This window comes from Gastrolobium bilobum, unplaced genomic scaffold (genome assembly GCF_033153095.1).
Source record: "Gastrolobium bilobum isolate Gb01-03AN ecotype WA unplaced genomic scaffold, APGP_CSIRO_Gbil_v1 utg1076, whole genome shotgun sequence".
NCBI classification, from domain to species: domain Eukaryota; kingdom Viridiplantae; phylum Streptophyta; class Magnoliopsida; order Fabales; family Fabaceae; genus Gastrolobium; species Gastrolobium bilobum.
The window spans coordinates 334,518-356,280 of NW_026899578.1; the positions used below are offsets into that span (position 1 = coordinate 334,518).

The 21,763-nt window shown below is 33.1% G+C and overlaps 1 protein-coding gene across 1 annotated transcript; it reads left to right on the forward strand.

Annotated features, from left to right (window-relative positions):
- The first annotated feature begins 18,964 nt into the window (after positions 1 to 18,964).
- LOC133291655 (sugar transport protein 5-like) lies at positions 18,965 to 21,763 on the forward strand. The gene is made up of 4 exons (XM_061489955.1): positions 18,965 to 19,097; positions 19,671 to 19,990; positions 20,575 to 21,204; positions 21,329 to 21,763. Exons 1-4 carry the CDS (start codon positions 18,965 to 18,967, stop codon positions 21,761 to 21,763), a joined length of 1,518 nt encoding a protein of 505 aa, XP_061345939.1.

The window sequence follows — 21,763 nt, forward strand, 5'->3', positions numbered from 1 at the left end:
GCATTCCTTCTTTTATTTAATTTTCTCTTGCATATCTTCATTCCACCACCATATTTCCTTTGTTTTGACATTCATTCCTTCTACTTTCTCCAAACACCCTCCTTCCCACATTTTGGATACACATCGCTATCTTATTCCATATTTCATTTGTTCCTCCGTCTAACTCCCATGGTCTTTCATGGAGCATTCTTTCCTTGAATTCTACCTCTTTTTCCTCCTTTAGCTTCCACAATCTTATCCTTAGGCTATGAGCACTCTTCTGCATTTTATGTAGTTTGTTTAATCAAACCTTAAGGACTACTAGCTTATGTTGCGTAGCGACATATTCTCCAACGTAGACCTTACAGTCAACACAAGAGATTCTATCTTCTCTTCTTGCCAGAAAGAAATCAATCTGGCTACGATTATAGCCACTGTGATATGTGATTAGATGTGACTCCATTTTCTGAAAAAAGTGTTCGTTAGCATCAAATCATAAGCTAGTACAACATTCAAGATATCTTCTCTAGCCTCATTTTTCGTCCTATAGCCAAAACCTCCATTGCTTTTACCAACATGCCCATTTAGATCTCCTCCTATGAAAATCTTATCCTCTTATGGCATCCCCTAAATTTGTTTATTTTCGTTTAATTGCAATCCAACTTAGGGTAGGGGGAGGCATACACGTTGATGATATTCAAAATTAAATCACCCACTACAATCTTAACCAAAATAATTATGTCGCATTTCCTTTTGACATTAATAACTTTATCTCTGAAACTTCTACCGATCGTAATCCCAACATTATTTATACTCTTCTTTATACTTGTGTACCACAACTTAAAACTAGTACCTTCCACTTCTTTGGCCTATTCTCCAGCCCACTTAATTTCTTGCAAGCAAACACAATTTATTTTCTTTCAAGCAAGGACATATGCTAACTCTCTCAATTTACCTGTTAAGGTTCCTATGTTCCAGCTTTCCAATCTCATCCTTAACCTCTAGGCTTTGCTTGCCCGCCACGCTCGCTCATCTGCGTGTTGGGACCCTAACATACTTGTCACCAAATTCGGGGGAACACGTGGCCCTTTACCTTGGGACAAGGACCCTATGTCATTTATCACTACACTCAGGAACTGATGTAGTGCTTGCCTTGTGACAAGTGCCCAAACTTATTTATCGCTACATCTGGGTTCCAATGCACCATGTTGCTATGAATGGCACACCTCAACGAAAAAAAATAAGGGTTCATCTTATAAATAGTTACTTTATATGGTCGGCTCGCTGCGCCTGATACCAACCCTTCCTCTTTATTTTGGCTTGGGACATGCCATGCATACAAGCACACGTAAGCGGAGTTTAAGAGAGCACATATCATAATGGATGAAAAAAAAATCAAATTTTATCATAAAAATTAATTTTGAATATTGTTTTAAAAAATGGAAATTGACGTATGTATGAAAAAATCCTCATTAATTAACGGTAATTATGTCATTTAAGTTAATTTAAAGATCATGCTATATTATTATATATGTCTCAAACGTCAAATTTTGAAATTGCTATCCATTCTATATTGTATCACATCCTACCAAACCTAGGAATTGGAATATGATTCCGTTTACCAAAAAAAATAAAATAACATTCCCATTCCAATTTAATTACCAATTATAGTTGTTAAAATTTTGATTTATCACTACGATTTTACATTTTTATTATTTTTTTCATCAAAACGATTTTATCAATATTCCAAACGCTTTTATATTTTTACGATTTTTTTACATTACGGTTTTACATTTTACGATTTTTTAGTTCTCTTTCGATTTTACTTAAAATCTCAATTTTTTTGGATTACATCCGGGTATCCCCACAGCCGATGGCCATGAGACTAATTCCTCGCCCCGGGTCAGCGCACAAAACGGTAAAGAACTGGCCACGAAATGCTTTCCATTCACAAAAATTGTGGTTGGAACTCCCAACCACTTTTAACAACATTGTTACCAACCCTATTCCTACTCTTAATTAATCCATGGAGTTTCATCAGTCAACTGAATCCATTAACAATTTTATGGTTAAATACTAAGTAAATTGTTTAGTAAAGAGGAGACGGAAATAGTATCCAGTCATTGAAGATTTTTCTTAGCTGTCAGCCTGTCACAATCCCAATTCACGTGGTTCGAACTTTGAACCCATTTTTCTGTTTTGAACTTTGAAGAACCAAGGAGAATCAGATATTCTTAAGGACTTTGATCTTGTGGCTAAGTCAGTTGATCATTAAGGAAGCTGATAAATATATCGACCGAAAGAATGAACATATCTTCTTCTTTTGAAAAAAATAAAATCGAATAACATGTATTTATTTTTAAAAATTTATGTGAAATTCGGATATCATCAAACATCTTACTTCAGAAGTACATGAGATAAGAAAATTGGCGGTTTCTTAAGTAAAATAAATAAATAAATAAAATTTATATTGTAAATAATCATTTCAATCAAAAGTTTAAGGAGTTGATAATTTTATATTATATTTCTCTAACACATCACCTCACGTTAGAGTCCTTTGGGCTGCTTGAAGGCTGAATATTATACAAGTCCATTTTTTTGGTTCTATCTACGATGAGGATTGAACTTGTAACTTGTGATCACGTTAACCTGACATTATGTAAAGAATTATTTCAACCCAAAAGATTAAGCTTTGAAGGTCAATAATTTAAAAACTTAAGTTTTTGGATTCAAATAATTCTTTACTTTATATCAAGATGCATCATTTGCGATTCTAAGAACCTATGATATTGACGATTTAAGGTCATATTGCTTCGTATATGTTAATGGCACGGATGAAAGATCAGTGGCCAAGTCAGAAAAAAGACTCAACCAGTATTAAAAGATCCAACTAGTAAAATACAGCTAATGCTTATGTTGTATTATTTTTAAGAACCTAACCAATACTAAAATTATATCATAATTTTTAAAGAAAATATGTTGCCACTTTGAAAGATGTAATTGTTTTGTTATAAAATTATCACAATTTCTTTTTAAAATGTTTAGAACAACCCAAAGAAAAAAAAAATGGAATGACTACTCACATCACAATGCAGTTTAAGATAAGAGCTTTTGGTTGCTTCAATTCCTTGTAAGTTGGACCGTTGAAACAGTTAGAAGTCTTCTATCCTGTTCCTTGTTTATCTACGTTTGCGTTACCCTTTCAAGTGTGCTTATTTTATATCATCGAACTGAGATGAGCCGCCCTATTAAAACTTTGGTCATCGGTGGTTATTTAATTTTTTTTAAAATGTTTGATAATTAAAAATATTAATTAATTTTTGGTCAAAATTTGAATTTTACTTTACACAGGACACGAACTTAATTTAGATTAAATAACCTTTAAAAATTACTGTATTATGTATAAAATTAAAAAATTATATATAGATAAACAAAATTCACATTTTTAAAAAACCATAAAACAATATAGATACACAAGATTAATGTATTGTTATAGTATGTACTCTTTTTTAGATATCAACCTTAATTGTTTTTTTTTAGGCAAGTAGGCTTTTTTGAGTATTTTTATAAATTTTGACTCTTTAAATCGGCTATAAAATTAATTTCATATGCAGATGAAGCAATAATAAAGATTTATGTTTCTTTCCAAAACGATATTGGTATGAAAGGAACCAAAATCATTATAACAGAAACTCTGTACCCACGTGTACATGACTATTTTGCGTTTATAGTCATTTTACATTGTTAAACAAATATTTTTAAAAATTCTCAGTAGTTTAAATGATAAATAAGTCAAATCAAGTTAAAGCATGCTCTTGATGGGAAACTTGAAAAAATCCTGTACTATTACTTTGTTTTTATTTTACAATAATAATATTAAAATTTAAACTTATAACGTGATACAAAATATTGAAGTAACAACTAAAAGAAATGAATTTTCGCACAAAATGAATTGGTGAATTGAATTTGTTGTAAATTAAGGACAAATACTCTCTATTATATATGTGAAAAAGTTGAACATTAAAGAAGAAAAAAAAAAAAAGAGTGCACAAAGCGACACTAAGACTTTATCATTTGATTTGACAGTTTATAATACTCATTGACCGAGTCATCAGCTCCTACCTCATCACTTGACATTGAAGCAAACAGTAATTACGCAAGACCCGGGACAACGGCTAGGAATTGGTCTTGCCATCCGCCACTTGTTCCTTTCAACATTTCAAATATTATTATTCGAAGAGTGAATTTGTTTCCCCAAAAAAATTAAGGAAAATTAGAAAACTATTGGCCATATGCAGAGCTATTGGATTCGAACGGCTTGTTTTGAGTGTTTGGAGATGCGGTTAATTTTTTGTATATGCTTCTAATCAAACCGTGTTTTTGGTTTTTGTTAGAAGTCATAACCCCTGTAGTGGTGGCTTCAACTTTATTGGATGATTGCATGCATTGAACCCCTTGGACAAGATTATGTGAAATACAACTATTATTTCCTCCAATTCATTTTTTTTTAGTAAACATTCTAGAGTTCAGGCTTGATAAACGGTGTAAATAATCTTCTAATTTTTTTTCTATAATTTAGCCTGTACTGTATTATTAAAAAATATTCTTAACCAAAGCCTTTGTTTAAATCTTAGGTTCGGCCATTCAGCATGTGCATTCCTGGCTCTATTTTTGAAAATAAATAAATAATTTTTATCTTTATTTAAAAAGAGTTTTTAATGTGCACATTTTACAATATGAGTAGTTAATAAATAAAAAGAGTTTGCTTTATTTTTATTTTCAAATCCTGTTAACACATTCTTTCACGTGTGTATTTAATAAATAGTGTGCTTGAGAATGAAAAAATATATATCTTTTCTTATTTTTTATTCGTGTGCTATCAGTTTATTCTCTAAAATAGAAAAATAAAATTTTATTAAATATAGCTTGTAATTAATTATGTTCGTTAGACTGAAAAATAAAATAAAAATAAAAATTAATGGAATGCATATCCTCAAACTCCCTAAGTATCTAATGTCAATGCCTGGTTTTATTTGTAAATTTATCAACATTTGTGTCCCACAATTTATTAAAGTTGTGTATGGTATATAGAGGTGGCAAAGTGGGCGGTATATAGAGGTAGCAAAGTGGGTGGCCCGCCCCGCTCCCACCCGTCAAAAAATGAGTCAGCCTGCCTCACTTCGTTTGGCGGGTCGGTCCGCCAGCCCGAACCTATTTTACACTAACCCACCTCGGCCCGCTTATGCCCGTCATCAATCTGCCAAAAAATGAGCCCGCTCCGCCCCGCCCTGCTTTTGAGATGAGTTGAAAAACTCAGCCCATCCCCGCTCCGTTTGGCAGGTTGGGCGGGTTGGCCCGCCAAGCCGAGCCCGTTTTGCCGGCTCTAATGGTATACTTTAAAATTTAAAATAAAATATGGAAATAATGATTTTTAAAAAGATATTAATATGGGAAAAGTATTTCTCGTCATCGGAGATAAAGTTATCTCCAGTGAGCTCAAAATAACGTTGTTTTGAGATTATAAGATTAAAAAATTATTATATTAAAGACTAATATAACCCTGCAATATATTATAATTACAAAAATACATTGATCTCTGTCCCAAAACGACGTCGTTTTGGACTCACCAGAGATAACTTATCTCCCCTATTAATATATATTAGAAGTTCATTTCATCTTGTTTATCATCCACGTTATTAAATCCCAATTGAACTATTTTTAGATCTAATAAGTTAAGATACTCTTATTGACATGACTTACCTATCTACTTAATTAAACCTCAATTGTATTTTATTATGCTCTTCATTTTGTATACAGTAGTGTTTATATAAAATAATGTAAGATTATAATATTGGAAGGGGTCCCTCGATACGCGTGGAAGCGATTCACAAGTCAACACATCGAGTAGCTCGACACTTCAAGGTCGATCTGAAATCACTAAGTCGGTCAATATGCAGAAAAAAATGAAGAAGTGAAATATGGAGAGAGTAAAAAATCCACAAATTTTCACATGGAAAATTTTCTCGAGTGCAGAGAAGTAAAAATCACACCTAGTCGAAAATCTTCCGCTATGAATAGTAGGGTTATAAAAGGATTCAAACTTCCCTAGTCATACTGAAGATACACTCAAACTTCATCAACAATTGTAATTACAAAATTCTTCTCTAAAGAAGTCTTATACTCAAACTTTTCTTCAGAAAATTCTCTCTCAAAATAATCTTGGCTAACATATTACAAAAATATTTTTTTTATGTTTATAAAAGTGAAGAGAATCCCTGTACCTTCTTTTAAAATATTCATCAATAATGAAGTGAGTTGCACTCATTGAGGTGATTGTTCAGATATTAAGCCAAACACTCATAAATTTGGTGCATGTCTAGCCACCCACATTAATCAGAGGAACACACCCCCAACATATAAATATACTTTAAGGTGTATTCACCGGTATTTTTCATGGTGGCATAAAATCAACATTTTGGATTTTAATAAATACTAAGTTATCAATAATATATTCACAGCTAAAAATTTGAGGGAATTGTTAATATTGTCGATTTTGTTAAATTTTTTAAGTTGTGTTGTGGGTAAATTTTGTTCTTATAAATTGTTGCTTTCCTAACACCTTAAGGATCTGTCTTTTGTCTTATCTTTCAAGTCATTTGCTCTTGTCGTTGTCTGTAAGTGTGCGTAAGCTGGCTTTAGTTGGGTTTCAGATTCTTTATTCAACACTATATCACACTTGGCTTTATTTAAGCAATTAAATTTGGTTGTTGAGGTTTTTTTAAAAATTCCCACCAAACTACAAAGATAATGCCAATAATCAGTCTTTCCATCATCAAAATGTTTTTGACATTTTTTAAATATTTTTTTAATTAATGAATAAAATTCAATGTTGACCCCAATAAATAATAAAAAAATGTTGAAAAAAGAATATTAAATAACACATTGGTAATACCATAAAAATTATGCTTGATCAGATGCCCGAACAAGGGGATTGAATAATAACTTTTTTGATTTTAATATTTTTATTATTGCTGGACATCAGAAAATTTGCAATTTCTATCAAAATCTGGTTCCTTATATTAATTTTTTTTTTATTCCAAAATCGAGCTTCATATATTAATATAAATATGTTTGCTATAACTTTTCCACGGCATAAATGAGGAATGCAATTGTTTTAGAGAAAAATATTTCTCCAGTTATTTAAAATTTTAAAAAATTATAAATATAAAAATTATTATAACTCTGAAATAAATTAAAATTACAAAAATACTATAATTTTCATTCCAAAATAATATCGTATTAGATTTATTACAAATAATTTATCTACAATAATTGCATAAAAACAAACTATTATTATTTTTAGTGAGTATCGTTATTAGACTTCCACTGTTGCCCGCAAAAACAGGCACTCTTCTTATTGGTCAGTTATATAACAAACAGGTTTTGCTTTGATCGATCGTTTTCTATCTGGGATGTAGTGTCTGTCTGTATCATGGCACCCATTCTTGGACTTCTAAATAGACGCTCCATGTTATAAAAAAAAAAGAAAAGAAAAGTAGACGCTCCAAAGGTAAATAAGAAAAATATTTTTGTTAATTCTGTTGTATCGAATATTTCGTATATCATTTATTAAAGACTTTAATGTTTCTAAAGTGAATGTAGATAAGTTATCTACATTCACTTCCAAAACGACGTTGTTTTGGGTAGAAAAATTAAAAATTATAATAAAAAAGACTATTATAACCTTGAAATAAATTATAATTACAAAAATACCTTGATTTCTGTCCCAAAACGACGTAGTTTTGGGCTCACTGTAAATAAGTTATCTACATTGACTGTAGAAAAAACGAACCCTTTATTAAATATGATAAAAAGTAAAATAATTATATTATACTTATTTTTATAATTATTTTCATTCATATTTCATATTTTTTTCTTTTTGGGTAAAGAAATTGATGCTCCAACTGCATCCAAAATGAGCTCGTAAACATGAGGTAGTTCTCGTTTCCCTTTATAGTTTTGAAAAATAATGAACAAATGGAATTTGGTCAGGATTGGCTGTTTATATAAATATGGTAGGCCCGACCCTTTGGAAGAAAATGTTTGGTCAGTGTTGTTAGGCTGTTAGCTAGTACATGCAAATTGAAGCTCCTTATTCAAAATACAAATAAAAAATGAGATTACGTGACTAAGCAAGCACAGATTTATAATATCATTAAATGATATGTGCTCTGAGTTTACCCACGATCCATTGCTATTTCAATATTATTGAATAGGTATTAAAGGATCTTGCACCAACGAATAAAAGAGTAATCTAATTTGGTATAATTCCCAAAGCGTTGAATACTTGTGTAATATTAATAATCAATTAAAGCATATATTTTGCTGCAGAACAATTGATGTCATTTCTTTTACCATACAAGAATTAATATATATGTTGATTTACAAAAAAAAAAAAAAGGATTAATATGTTGAAATATAAGGAAATGTTATATTTACAAACTTTTTGTTTACAAACTATATAGTGTAATTTGTAAATTTGTAATTTTTTTTTTTATCAATATAACCCTTCTCTGAAATATAACAAAGGACTTTATTCTTTCTGGGTGTGTCGCGTAAGATAAGATTTGTACGTTACTACGTGATTATTGTTATCATTTTTTGGATAAATCACAAGAATCAATTCTGTTTGGAACGAGTTCATGATTAAGAATATAAACTCTTTTCAAAGATAATATTGGAGAAGATTAAACACATACTTTCATCTCTACATGCTTAGTTCTCATGTGACAACTGAACTATCATCATTTGATTGTACACTAATACGTGATTATAAATAATAGAAAGAAGTATATTAAAACTTCTTTCAAGTATTTAGTCTTTTAAATTTAGTATCATAAAATTTAACGGTAGATTGATCACATCTTTTCATCTATATTAAATTTAGACTCTTAGGCTTTGTTTGAGAGTTGGTTTTAAGAGGGGAAAGGAAGGAAATGGAGAGTTTTAGTAAACCCATCCCTTGTTTGTGAGTTTAAAAAAAGGAGGGAAAGAGTTTGGGGATTTTTCTAAACCCTCCAAAACCCTCATTCTTCTTAAAATTAAAGTTCCCCCAATTTTGAGAGTTTAAGGAGAAAAATATTAAAAATTACTTATTTACCCTTAGCATTAAAATGTTAAAAGTACATAATTGTGAATCATTTTTAAACACAATATTGTTAGAAAAGTCTCAAATATCAACAGAATTTATTGACGAAAAATATTTCGTCAAAAATAGTGATGAAATTTTTTACGAAAAATCATATACGTCAAGAAATTTCCGTCAAAACTAAAGACAAAATTAGAGACGGAACCAGATTTTTCCACAATAACAAACATAAATTTTTTACAAAAAAAAAATTCAATCAAAATTATTGATAGAATCTAAATTGCGTCGAAAATTTTAACAAAAATATTTTCGTACAAAATTTTGATGAAACATATTTCCATCGAAAATTTTCGACGTAAAACAATTACGTCAAAATTTTTTACAAAAAATATTTCTGTAAAAAATGTAGACGATATTTTTTTTTTTGTCAAAATTCTTTACAAAATCTAAATTTTGCCAAAATATTTCACATAAAAACATATTCATCAAAAATTTTGACGAAAAATTTCAACGAAACACATTTCTATCGAAAATTGTTGACAAAGAAAATTTCATCAAAATTTTTAATAGAATTTAAATTCCTCCTAAAATTTTCGACGAAAATATTTTCGTTAAACTTTTTGGCAAAAAAATGTCAAAATTTTTAACGAAACACATTTCCTTAAAACAATTTCGACGAAAAAAATTTTCATCAAGTTTTTTGATAAAAAATATTTCCATCAAATTTTTCAACGGAACGCATTTCTGTCAAAAAATTTTGACAAAAAAATATTTTCATAAAAATTTTTGACGAAAAATATTTTGACAGGAAAAATATTCTGTTAAAATTCTTTACAAAACACATTTCTGTCAAAATTTTCGTCAGAACACATTTCCATCAAAATTTTGAATGGAAAACGTTCCGTCAAAATTTTTGACAGAATTCTTTTTTCGTTTAAAACATTTGATAGAAAATAAATTTCGTCGAAAATTTCAATAGAAAATTTATTTTTTTAAAAATTTTCATTAGTTGAAAAATTCCGTCGAATTTCGACGAAAAATATTCTGACGAAAAAAAAAAATTATGGTGAAATTTTCATCGTTTGCAACGTAAAAATTTCATCGAAAACATGATTTTTTTGGTGTTGTGAAAAGTACATAAATAATTTTGTTAGAAATTTTAAATTTAATTTAATTTGTAAAATATAATAATTAAATTAATTTTAAAAAAAAAGGTAAATGATAAAAATATCTCATTAACCCTCCTTAATCTTCCTTTACCATTTTCTTAACTCCCAAACAAGGGAAGGGAATATCCTTTAATTTCTTCCCCTTCCGTTTGTTTGGGAGTTGGTTTTAGGAGGGGAAAAGAAAGAAAATGAGAGTTTTAGTAAACCCTTCCCTTGTTTGTGAGTTTAAAAAAAGGAGAGGAAGAGTTTGGGGATTTTTCTAAACCCTCCAAAACCCTCATTCTTCTTAAAATTAAAATTCTCCCAATATGGAGGGTTTGAGGAGAAAAATATTAAAAATTACTTATCTACCCTTAGCATTAAAATGTTAAAAGTACATAATTGTGAATCATTTTTAAACACAATATTGTTAGAAAAGTCTCAAATACCGACAGAATATATTGACGAAAAATATTTCATAAAAAATAGTGATGAAATTTTTCACAAAACAATTTCTCTCGAAATTTTCATCAAAACACATTTCCATCGAAATTTTGAACGAAAAATGTTCCGTCAAAATGTTTGAAAGAATTCTTTTTTCGTTTAAAACATCTGATGGATGAAATCATTTTCGTCAAAACTTTTGATTATTTTTATAAAAGTTGTCATCGGTTTAAAAATTCCGTCGCTTTTCGACGAAAAGTATTGATTCATCGTTTGCAACGTAAAAATTTCAATTAAAATATGATCTTTTTTGGTGTTATGAAAAGTACATAAATAATTTTTTTTAGAAATTTTAAATTAAATTAAATTAAATTTCTAAAGTATAATAATTATATTAATTTAAAAAAAAAAGGTAAAATAGTAAAAATATCTCATTGACTCTTCATTATCCTCTCATTCTTTTTTTTTGACTCCCAAACAAAGGAAGGGGATACCCTCCAATTTTCTCCCATTCCTTCTCCTTGGATCCCCTTCCTTTCCTTCGCCTTCAAACTCCCAAAGCCTTTAATTAATTTATTATTGAGTATCTTATTTCATGTAATTTTTGAAACATTTTAATTGAAGATCAATTGAAAAAGCATGATGATCCGATACACCATGATTTGAGGGGAATGGACCTGTTCGCCTATTCAACGCCGTTAAATTGTTTCGATTCCTGTTGCTCCGTTCCCTTGTATGTCCTTTCAAGACTGCAACAAGTAGGAGGATGTGAACATTAACGGTGGCATTACGTCACCATTAACATTAACAGTTCGATGCTGATTGTGACTGAGCAAGTAGTTTTCTAACTGCACAACGTTGAATTGTATTTTCGTGTTTAAAATTTTGGGTTAAAGACTTCTTATATTATATCAAAAGAATTCCTTCTCTTACACATATATAAAAATATGTAAGTTTTTTTTTTCTTACCTCTTTTTAATTACCTCTTTTTTTTTGTGTGTATAAAAAAAAGTATTATTGCCATATAACATGAGAAGTTTTTAAACTTAATTTTTTTTTTTAAATTATGTTGATAAGTTTTTTGAGGGAGATGTTGTACTTAACATTAAGTTTATCGCCCTTTATTACCTTGGATAATATCAAATCAAAATCGTTACTTCATACAAATTTTTCTGTCTTGAATCACTTTCTCTACTCCCTTTTTCATTTTCATCTTTATATAATATTCTACTCTATTTAGTTGTTTATGAAAAAATAACAGGATGTGATAAATTTCGTTAGTGGTAATTAATTTATAACCTTTTTTTTTAGGGTTTTATTAATCTCATGTTAAAGGAGATAGTTATCTCATGTCATAAAGATAAATTTGTAGGCTCCACCACCTGAAAAAATAAAAGAAAAAGGTAGCACAGTTATCGAAAGGTGTGTAAGAGAGAGAAATTATCTTATGCAACGTAAGAATAGTTTTTCTCTTCTTTTTATTAGTGAAAATCGTTTGGGGTTAACAAAAAAAAATATTTTGGGGTTAACGATTGAGATCCTTAATACTAAAAAAGAAAGAAAGGTTGAGATCCTTAACAGTAATACGGATGATCCAGTAATAGGAAGAACTTGACTAATCAGAGAGTGTGCCTGAGTGCCCAATTAATATGGAGATATGGTTTTTTTACATGTTCAAGATATGCCCAAAAGGAAAAGATGTTTCAGGTTTCGTTATATGATTTGCATCACAGTTCTTAACCATGGTGACCCTTCGTCCACCCAGTTCACAGTGGTGTTTCTGATCAATTTTTGTTTTTGTTTTTTTAAATTTATTTCCGTCAATATATATGGAACCATAGGATGTCTAGTCAGTGGATAAGATTTTGTCACTCACCCTTTATAATTATGTATTTCGGAGAGTACATAATTATAATATTATAAGAGGTAGGTCATACTTATAATCTTTTTTTTTACAACCTCTTACAACCATATTTTAACACCGTTGATTTCCGCCAATCAACGGTTATGATTTTCTCAAATTAAACTCATTAATTAATTATTAATTCACAATAAATGATAACCGTTGATTGGCGGAAATCAACGATGTTAAGATATAGTTGTAAGATGTTATAAACAAAAGATTGTAAGTATAACATTTCTCATATTATAATATTAAAATTATTTTTTTACTCTCTTCACGTCAGCTAACAAGTTTTGAGAGAAAAAAAGTAATTTTAATATTATAACTATTTATTTTTTGAAGCACGTAGTTATAACTATGTTATAGTCACATGACAAACAATATTGTCTATATATACATATATGGTTTAATGTTTTTCATCTTTTAAGAAATAATTTTATCTCATATGTACACATACATAAAAGTGTATGGAGTTCATATTTTTTTCTCTCTCTTCTTCTCACATGACCCCAAATGGACCCCACACACTTTTATGTGTGTGATAAAATTATCTCCTACAATTTGAGAAACATTAATTCCATATATATATATATATATATATAGAGAAATATTTCTCCATTCATTGGAAATAAAATTATCTCCGGTGAGTCCAAAACGACGTCGTTTTAGGGTTATAAGATTAAAAAATTATAATAATAAAGACTAATATAAGCCTACAATAAATTATAATTAAAAAAACCTTGATTTCCACCACAAAATTACTTCTTTTGTGTTTATCGAAGATAATTTATCTTCATTGATTGGAGAAATGCTTTACCCACACACACACACACATATATATATATATATATATATATATATATATATATATTACTCGGAGTATCTCCACACAACCTCCTACAATTATCTTATTCTCAGAGTACGACCCCTAAGACTAGCTACTCATTGAAACAGATGGTGCATTTGACCATTATCACTCGAGGAAGGGTGAGACTTATCCCCTTTGAGGGAAAGGTGGTTTCATTCAAGGTATTTTATAATTTAGATAAAATATGATAACTAATGATAAATTAATCTATGATTTTATTCATCACTAGTGAATTAACGAACTTGAAAAGGAATGATCCATTGCAATATTAGTTGAATTTTTTTGATTAATTTTAGAGAAACTTGATAGTTAGTTACTACCTAATAAATGATCATGCAAGAAGTAAAGACAGAACAATGATTATCACATTGCATTGCATAATGAGTGCTGTACAGATGTACTAATGTCATGGTTGGTTAAAAGAATGAAGTATTAGAAGAAGAAATTGGAAAGAACTGTAACAAATTTCATTCTGTGAAAACTTGGTGTCAAGTGTACAGAGAGCATTGCTCTTATATCAGCAAAACGTGTACTAACAGAAAAGAGAGAGAAAATAACAAACTGAGGCATATGTGGCACATGAGCCAATAACTAATATCCTATACATCAGTAACTAACTAAGAGAAAAAGAATAAAAGTGTATATTCTAATACTCCCCCTCAAGATGGAGAGTGAATATTGTGCACTCCCATCTTGGAAGGAAGAGAAGAAAACTGAGCCGGATGCAGTGCTTTAGTGAAGATGTCAGCCAACTGATGTGCAGATGCAATAGGAAAAGTTTGAAGACAGCCTTTCACAATTTGTTGTCGAACCAAGTGGCAGTCAATTTCAATGTGTTTTGTTCTTTCATGGAACACAGGATTTGCAGCGATGTGAAGGGCAGCAGTATTGTCACAAAACAAGTGAGCAGCAGTGGAATGAGTAATGTGAAAATCTTTGAGAAGAGAAAATAACCAAATAAGTTCACAAGTGACAGCAGCCATGGACCTATATTCAGATTCAGCTGATGATTTTGAAACAGTAGCTTGTTTTTTGGATTTCCAACTGATTAATGAATTGCCCAAGAAAACACAAAAACCAGAGATGGACCTTCTAGAGTCAGGGCAAGAAGCCCAATCTGAATCAGAAAAAGCATTGAATTGAATTTTGGAAGATGAAGAAAACAATAAACCTTGACCTGGAGTGCCTTTCAAATAGGACAGGACCCTGTAAACAGCAGCAAGATGGACAGTTCTAGGGGCAGACATGAATTGGCTGAGATGATTAACAGTGTAGCAAATATCTGGGCGAGTTATTGCGAGATACAATAAGCGGCCAATCAGTCTACGGTATTGGGATGGATCAGAGAGGAGATCACCTGAATTGGATGAAAGTTTGAGGTTTGGCTCCATGGGTGTGGATTTTGGTTTGCAGCCAAGGTAACCAGCATCAGACAAAATTTGCAATGTGTAATGGCGTTGACAAATAGATATACCTACTGAGGACCTAGCCACTTCAATGCCAAGAAAGTATTTCAAAGAACCCAGATTCTCTAATTTGAATTTGCTGTCCAGGAACGAAGTAAGGTGGTGAATCTGTTCAGAACTGTTGGAGGCTACTAAAATATCATCAACATACACTAAGACAGCAACAAAAGAATTATTTGAATTCTTGGTGAATAAGGAATGATCAGTTTGAGAGTGAGAAAACCCAAGAGATAAAAGAGTGGAAGAAAACTTAGCAAACCATTGACGAGAAGCTTGTTTCAAACCATATAGTGACTTATGAAGCTTGCATACAGCATTGGATGGGAGAGACTCCCCCTGTGTAGGATAACCGGGTGGGAGAGACATGTAAACCTCCTCATCAAGCTCTCCATGTAAGAAGGCATTATTGACATCTAGTTGAATGAGAGGCCAATTGTTTATAGCTGCAAGAGCAAGGAGAAGCTGAACTGTTGTGATTTTTGCAACAGGAGAATAAGTCTCCATGTAATCCAAACCTTCTAGTTGAGTAAATCCTTTAGCAACCAAGCGAGCTTTATAACGCTCAAGAGACCCATCAGAATTGTACTTGACCCGATACACCCATTTGCAACCAACAGGATGTTTTCCTTCAGGCAAAGAGACTATGGACCATGTCTGATTGGTTTTGAGAGCAGTGATTTCTGCATTCATGGCATCACACCATTCGGGTAATTGGGAGGCTTCAGAATAGGATGAGGGTTCAAAATGAGAAGATATATTATTAATGAGGGTGAGGTGTGAAGGTTTGGTTTTGGAATATGATAAATGGGCTGAGATGGGATGTATGGTAGAGGTTGAACAAACAAAATCTGAAAGATGTGGTGGAGGTCTTTTGGTGCGTGAAGGCCTAGTGGTGAGATGATCAGATGCTTCAGTGGTAACATTAGGAGAAACAGATTGTGACTTATAAGGTAATGAAGTCAGAGGGGTGGAGAAATGAGTAGAGGAAACAAAAGGAAATATAGACTCATGAAATATAACATCTCTGGAAATAACTATCCGATTGGTGGATAAGTCAAGAAGCTTGTAAGCTTTAAATCCAGGAGGATAGCCTAGGAAGACAACAGAGGAAGAACGGGGAGAGAATTTGTGTTTGTCACGAGAAAGTGTGGAATAGAAGCATAAACAACCAAAATTACGAAGATGAGTATAAGAGGGAGGTTTGTGGGAAAGAAGTTCAAAAGGAGTTTTGCGATGAAGAAGAGGAGAAGGAACACGGTTAATGAGATAAACCGCAGTGACAACACAATCAGTCCAGTATGCTAGGGGAATATGGGATTGGAAATGCAGAGCACGGGCAACATTGAGAATGTTTTGATGTTTGCGCTCAACAACTGAGTTTTGTTGAGGCCTTTCAACACAGGAATGAAAAATTTGAATGCCTTTAGAAGAATAAAAATCAGTGATGTTAAACTCAGGGGCATTGTCACACCGAATAGATTTAATAGGAGAGGAATACTGAGTAAGGATCAAATTATAAAAGCAAGGAAAAAATGTGGAAAAATCAGATTTATTTTTAAGAAAATGTACCCATGTAAAACGTGTGGCATCATCCACAATGGTCAAAAAATATTTATCACCATAAACAGAAATGGGGTTAAATGGTCCCCAGATATCACAATGTATCAAGCTAAAAGCATTTGCAGACATATGAGGATTCAAAATAAAAGGTAATTTTTTTTGTTTAGACAAAGGACAAACAGAACAAGGTGTGTGTGAAATAGTGTCTGTAAAATGCAAAGTGTCTTTCATTGAATGTAAAAGGGAGGGGGATGGATGGCCTAACCGAGAGTGCCATAAAACAGAAGAGGGAACAATAGTAGCCGAAAAAAAGGGACGGGGAACATCAGAAATGGGGAAGAAATTTGAGGAATCAAAAAAATACAAGTCACCCGTGCGCCTAGCAATCCCAATCGTCTTGTGAGTTGTAGCATCCTGAAGCATACAAAAAGAACCAGAAAAAAAAGCAAGAATGTTAGAATCTCTGGTTAGAGCACTAACGGAGATGAGGTTCAATGTAAAAGATGGAACAAAAAGAACGCGATGCAATGTTAAAGAAGAAGAAAGGGAAACGTTTCCAACAGAGGAAATTGGAATGCTAGAACCGTTAGGAAGAGAAATAGAAGCAGATGAAGAAGGGAAGGAAGGATGTGAAAGAAGAGAGGAGAGGTAAGTGACATGGTGAGTGGCACCAGTGTCAAGTACCCAAAGATTTGAAGGAATAGATGATGAAATCTTACCACTGAAGCTTGCGATCATGGGATTTGGAGCAGATGAGGTAGTTGATGATGAATCAGTTGAAGGTGTGGTGATGGTGGGATCAGGGTTTTTGTGGAACAGGGAAATTAGCTGATGAGATTGAGTGGGGGTGAGGGGATCGTGTGGGGGTGGAGAGGAATAGGGTTGAGTAGTGGCTAAGTGAATTTGGGCCTGATGTGGAGGTGGGCCATATGGGTTTTTGGGGCTTCTGGGTTTGTAACCCGGTGGGAAGCCATGAAGCTTAAAACACTTGTCTCGGACATGGCCCAATTGCTGGCAGTGGGTGCAGTAAGGACGAGGGCGGCGTGGAGCGGAGACAGCGGCAGTAACCGGCGATGAAGCCATAACAGATGCAGCAGGAACGGTAGAGGCAGTGTTCATCATTGGAGTATCAAGGGATGGAGGGAAGGAAGGCGTGATTTGCCTTTGGCGTTCCTCTTGTATGACTAAAGAGAAGACGCGAGATAACTGAGGCATTAGTTCCATAAGAAGGATCTGGGCCCTGATTGAAGAAAATGAGTCGTTCAACCCCATTAAAAATTGCATGGCATAGTCTTGTTGTTGGGTGGATGATAAAATCCGAAGAGCACCACAAGTGCAAGCAAGGTTGGGAGAATAATCTTTGAGTTCATCCCAAAGAATCTTCAGCTTTGTATAATAAGTGTTGACATCCAGACTCCCTTGATGCAATGAAGAGATTTGCTGCTTCAACTGAAATATACGCGGTCCATTGGCTTGATGGAAGCGAACACGGAGATCATCCCAGAGATCATAAGCCGTGGAAAAATACATAAGGCTATCAGCAATCTCTTTGGAGACAGAGTTGAGAAGCCATGAAATTACCATAGAGTTGCATCGAGTCCAAGCAGCAAAGAGAAGATCAGAGTGATCAGGACGAAGGAGACTGCCATCAACAAAACACACTTTGTTTTTGGCAGTAAGAGCAATGAGCATTGCTCGATTCCAGGAATTGAAGTTGGGTCCAGTGAGGGAATGAGTGACCAGAATGAGACCAGGATGATCACCATTCTGAAGATAGTAAGGGCTTGCAGAGTCCTCCATGGAAGCAGAGGAGGAAGCAACGTTGGATGTAGAAGAAGAGGATGGAATGGGGTTGGTGTTTTTGCCACCACGAGCCATGGAAAAAGGCTCGGAGGTCAAAAAAAATCATCTGATACCATATTAGAAGAAGAAATTGGAAAGAACTGTAACAAATTTCATTCTGTGAAAACTTGGTGTCAAGTGTACAGAGAGCATTGCTCTTATATCAGCAAAACGTGTACTAACAGAAAAGAGAGAGAAAATAACAAACTGAGGCATATGTGGCACATGAGCCGATAACCAATATCCTATACATCAGTAACTAACTAAGAGAAAAAGAATAAAAGTGTATATTCTAATATGAAGCACAGTCAACTTGTGCTAAATTATATTTTAACTGATGTTGCAGCGTATGATTATTAGTATGATCTACATAGATAATGACATAATTTTTTTTTTATAGAAATAAGGGGAAAAAAATCATTGAGCACTGTTTCTTGCATATGGGGCCATTTGCCAAAGACAACGTCCACACAGGGTTTAGTTTAGCCTATAAATTAGTTGCCGCCCTCTTGTTATGTGTGTCTTTGCAGAGAGTTAGACTGAGCAATATATGTAGCAGACCTGCTACTTGGAACCTGAGTAGTAAATCCACATACAAGGTTCAAAATGGCTGGTGGGGGATTTGCCGTTGATGCACCGGCCAATGGCTTCGATGGCAAGATAACAATCTCAGTTGTGATCACTTGCATCGTTGCTGCATCCAGTGGTCTCATTTTTGGATATGATGTCGGAGTTTCAGGTCTTTTCCTTTTTTTCCCTGTTTACACAAATTCTTTCCTCCTTTTTGTTGTTCTCATTTTCTGTTCTTATTCCCTTTCTAAAGCATGCATCTAATTAGAGCTTGATATTTGCTTTCAAAATGGTTCTCATGACGACTTAGCTCTAGTGCATAAAAAATAAAGAACAGGGTACTCAAGGTTATAATTACAAATTTTTTGCTTATAAATTATACTATATCTTATTGATGAGACTTTTTAATGAAGTCTTTACCAGTAAAACATAATGTAATTTATAAGTTTGTAAAAAAAAAATTATCAACGTAATCCTCCTCCGAAAAAAAACATATAGTAGTATCAGATATTTTCATAAATGTGATGCTTGTTCTGTTTACATTTCAAATTTACAATCACCTTTAATTATATGTTTGCCTAGAAACTAAAGTTTAGCTTAACACGCGTTTTTTGTTTTTAATTGCAATTTATGATTTTATGAAAACAATTACTTGCATAAATTTATGTATTATAGAAGGTGATAATTAAATTGGATATGTAAAGGTCTCCCATTTTTTAATGAAAATGTTGTAAAATTACAGGAGGTGTGACAACGATGGTACCGTTTCTTATGAAATTCTTCCCAGCAATACTGAGAAAGGCTGCTGGTTCCGAAGTCAACATGTACTGTGTGTATGACAGTCAAGTGTTGACATTATTCACATCTTCCCTCTATCTAGCTGGGTTAGTTTCATCTCTCGCAGCTAGCCGAGTCACGACGGCGTTGGGTCGGAGAAACACCATCATATTGGGTGGTACCATCTTCTTTGCCGGGGGTGCCATTAATGGAGGATCTGAAAATATTGCTATGCTCATCTTGGGCCGCATCCTTCTCGGCCTTGGGGTCGGTTTCACTAATCAAGTGAGGCAACGTATACATAATTCAAATACTAGTACTACAGTTCTACTTGTTTAGTTTCTAGTCAATTACTTTGAATTCTGACAATAGGCCATTCATTTTTGTTTTGGAAAAATTGTTTGTCTTTTTAATTTAAATGATATAATTTATGTCATTTTATTTTTATAAAGAGTTTTATAAAAAGGTGAGACTCACATTTTTATATTTTTTTTTTGTCAACTCTCTCCTTTTTTATTTATCTCTTTCTTTCACTTAAAATGACACAACTTTATATGCTTTAAGATGATACACATTTTTTTTCTTCTTATATTAGTATAAAATTGCCCATCATATATAGCTTGCACCGTCACGCAAATGTAGCCATACACATAAGGCCGAGTCAAATTTTTTTTTTTTATATGTGAGTACAAAGTACCAACCAAAAAGTAAACTATACAGTGTTTTATTAGTTTATTTATTTCAAGAGTTGTATAAACTTACAATATTTAACAATCAAAACAATAAAGAAATAACAGGGATTGATTTTGAATTCAACAATCTTTTTTTTAAATACTGTCATTAACTGTATGATGTTGTAATTGAAAAAGGCTGCGCCATTGTACCTTTCTGAAATCGCTCCACCCAAATGGCGAGGCGCATTCAACACAGGGTTCCAATTCTTCCTAGGAGTTGGAGTGGTGGCTGCAAGCTGCATAAACTACGGCACAGCCAAGCACACTTGGGGTTGGCGACTCTCCCTTGGCCTTGCCGTGGTGCCTGCAGCCATTATGACAATTGGAGCCTTTCTTATAACTGACACTCCCAGCAGCTTAGTGGAACGTGGCAACATAGACCAAGCTAGAAAAGCCTTGCACAAAGTGAGAGGATCCAACACCGATATTGAACCTGAGTTAGAAGAACTCATTAGATTGTCAGAAATTGCAAAATCTGTGAAGGAGGAGCCCTTTAAGACCATATTTGAGAGACAGTATCGACCTCACTTGGTCATGGCATTAGCAATCCCATTTTTTCAACAACTTACTGGGATCAACATAGTCGCATTCTATTCACCTAATCTCTTTCAGTCTGTGGGGTTGGGACACCGTGGAGCTTTACTTTCTGCCATTATACTTGGAATCGTCAACCTTGGTTCTATCCTCGTGTCCACTGCTTTTGTTGACCGGTTTGGTCGAAGAGTCTTGTTCATTACGGGTGGCATTCTGATGCTTGTCTGCATGGTAAGCAGATCATTAAGCAACTATTTGCTGTAATAAATGTGTCTCTGTAAATTATTTATTGCGCTTCTGATACACATATGGCCGGCACTAATAATCATTATTATTTATGTCACAACTTTTGAAGGTTTCGGTGTCGGCTGTGTTAGCTTCGGTGACTGGTGTTCATGGTACAAAGGCCATATCGAAGGGCAATGCTGTGCTGGTATTGGTGCTACTGTGTTTTTACACTGCAGGTTTTGGTTGGTCATGGGGTCCTCTTTCCTGGCTAATTCCAAGTGAAATTTTTCCCTTAAAAATCAGAACCACTGGACAGAGCATAGCAGTTGGTGTTCAGTTCATAATTCTGTTTGTGTTATCCCAAACATTCTTGGCAATGCTATGTCACTTCAAGTTCGCGGCCTTCTTGTTCTATGCAGTTTGGATTGCAGTGATGACCATCTTTATTATATTTTTCTTGCCCGAGACCAAAGGAATTCCTTTGGATTCTATGTACACCATATGGGGCAAACACTGGTATTGGCGCCGGTTTGTTAAAGGAGAAGTTCACTCAGATATATAA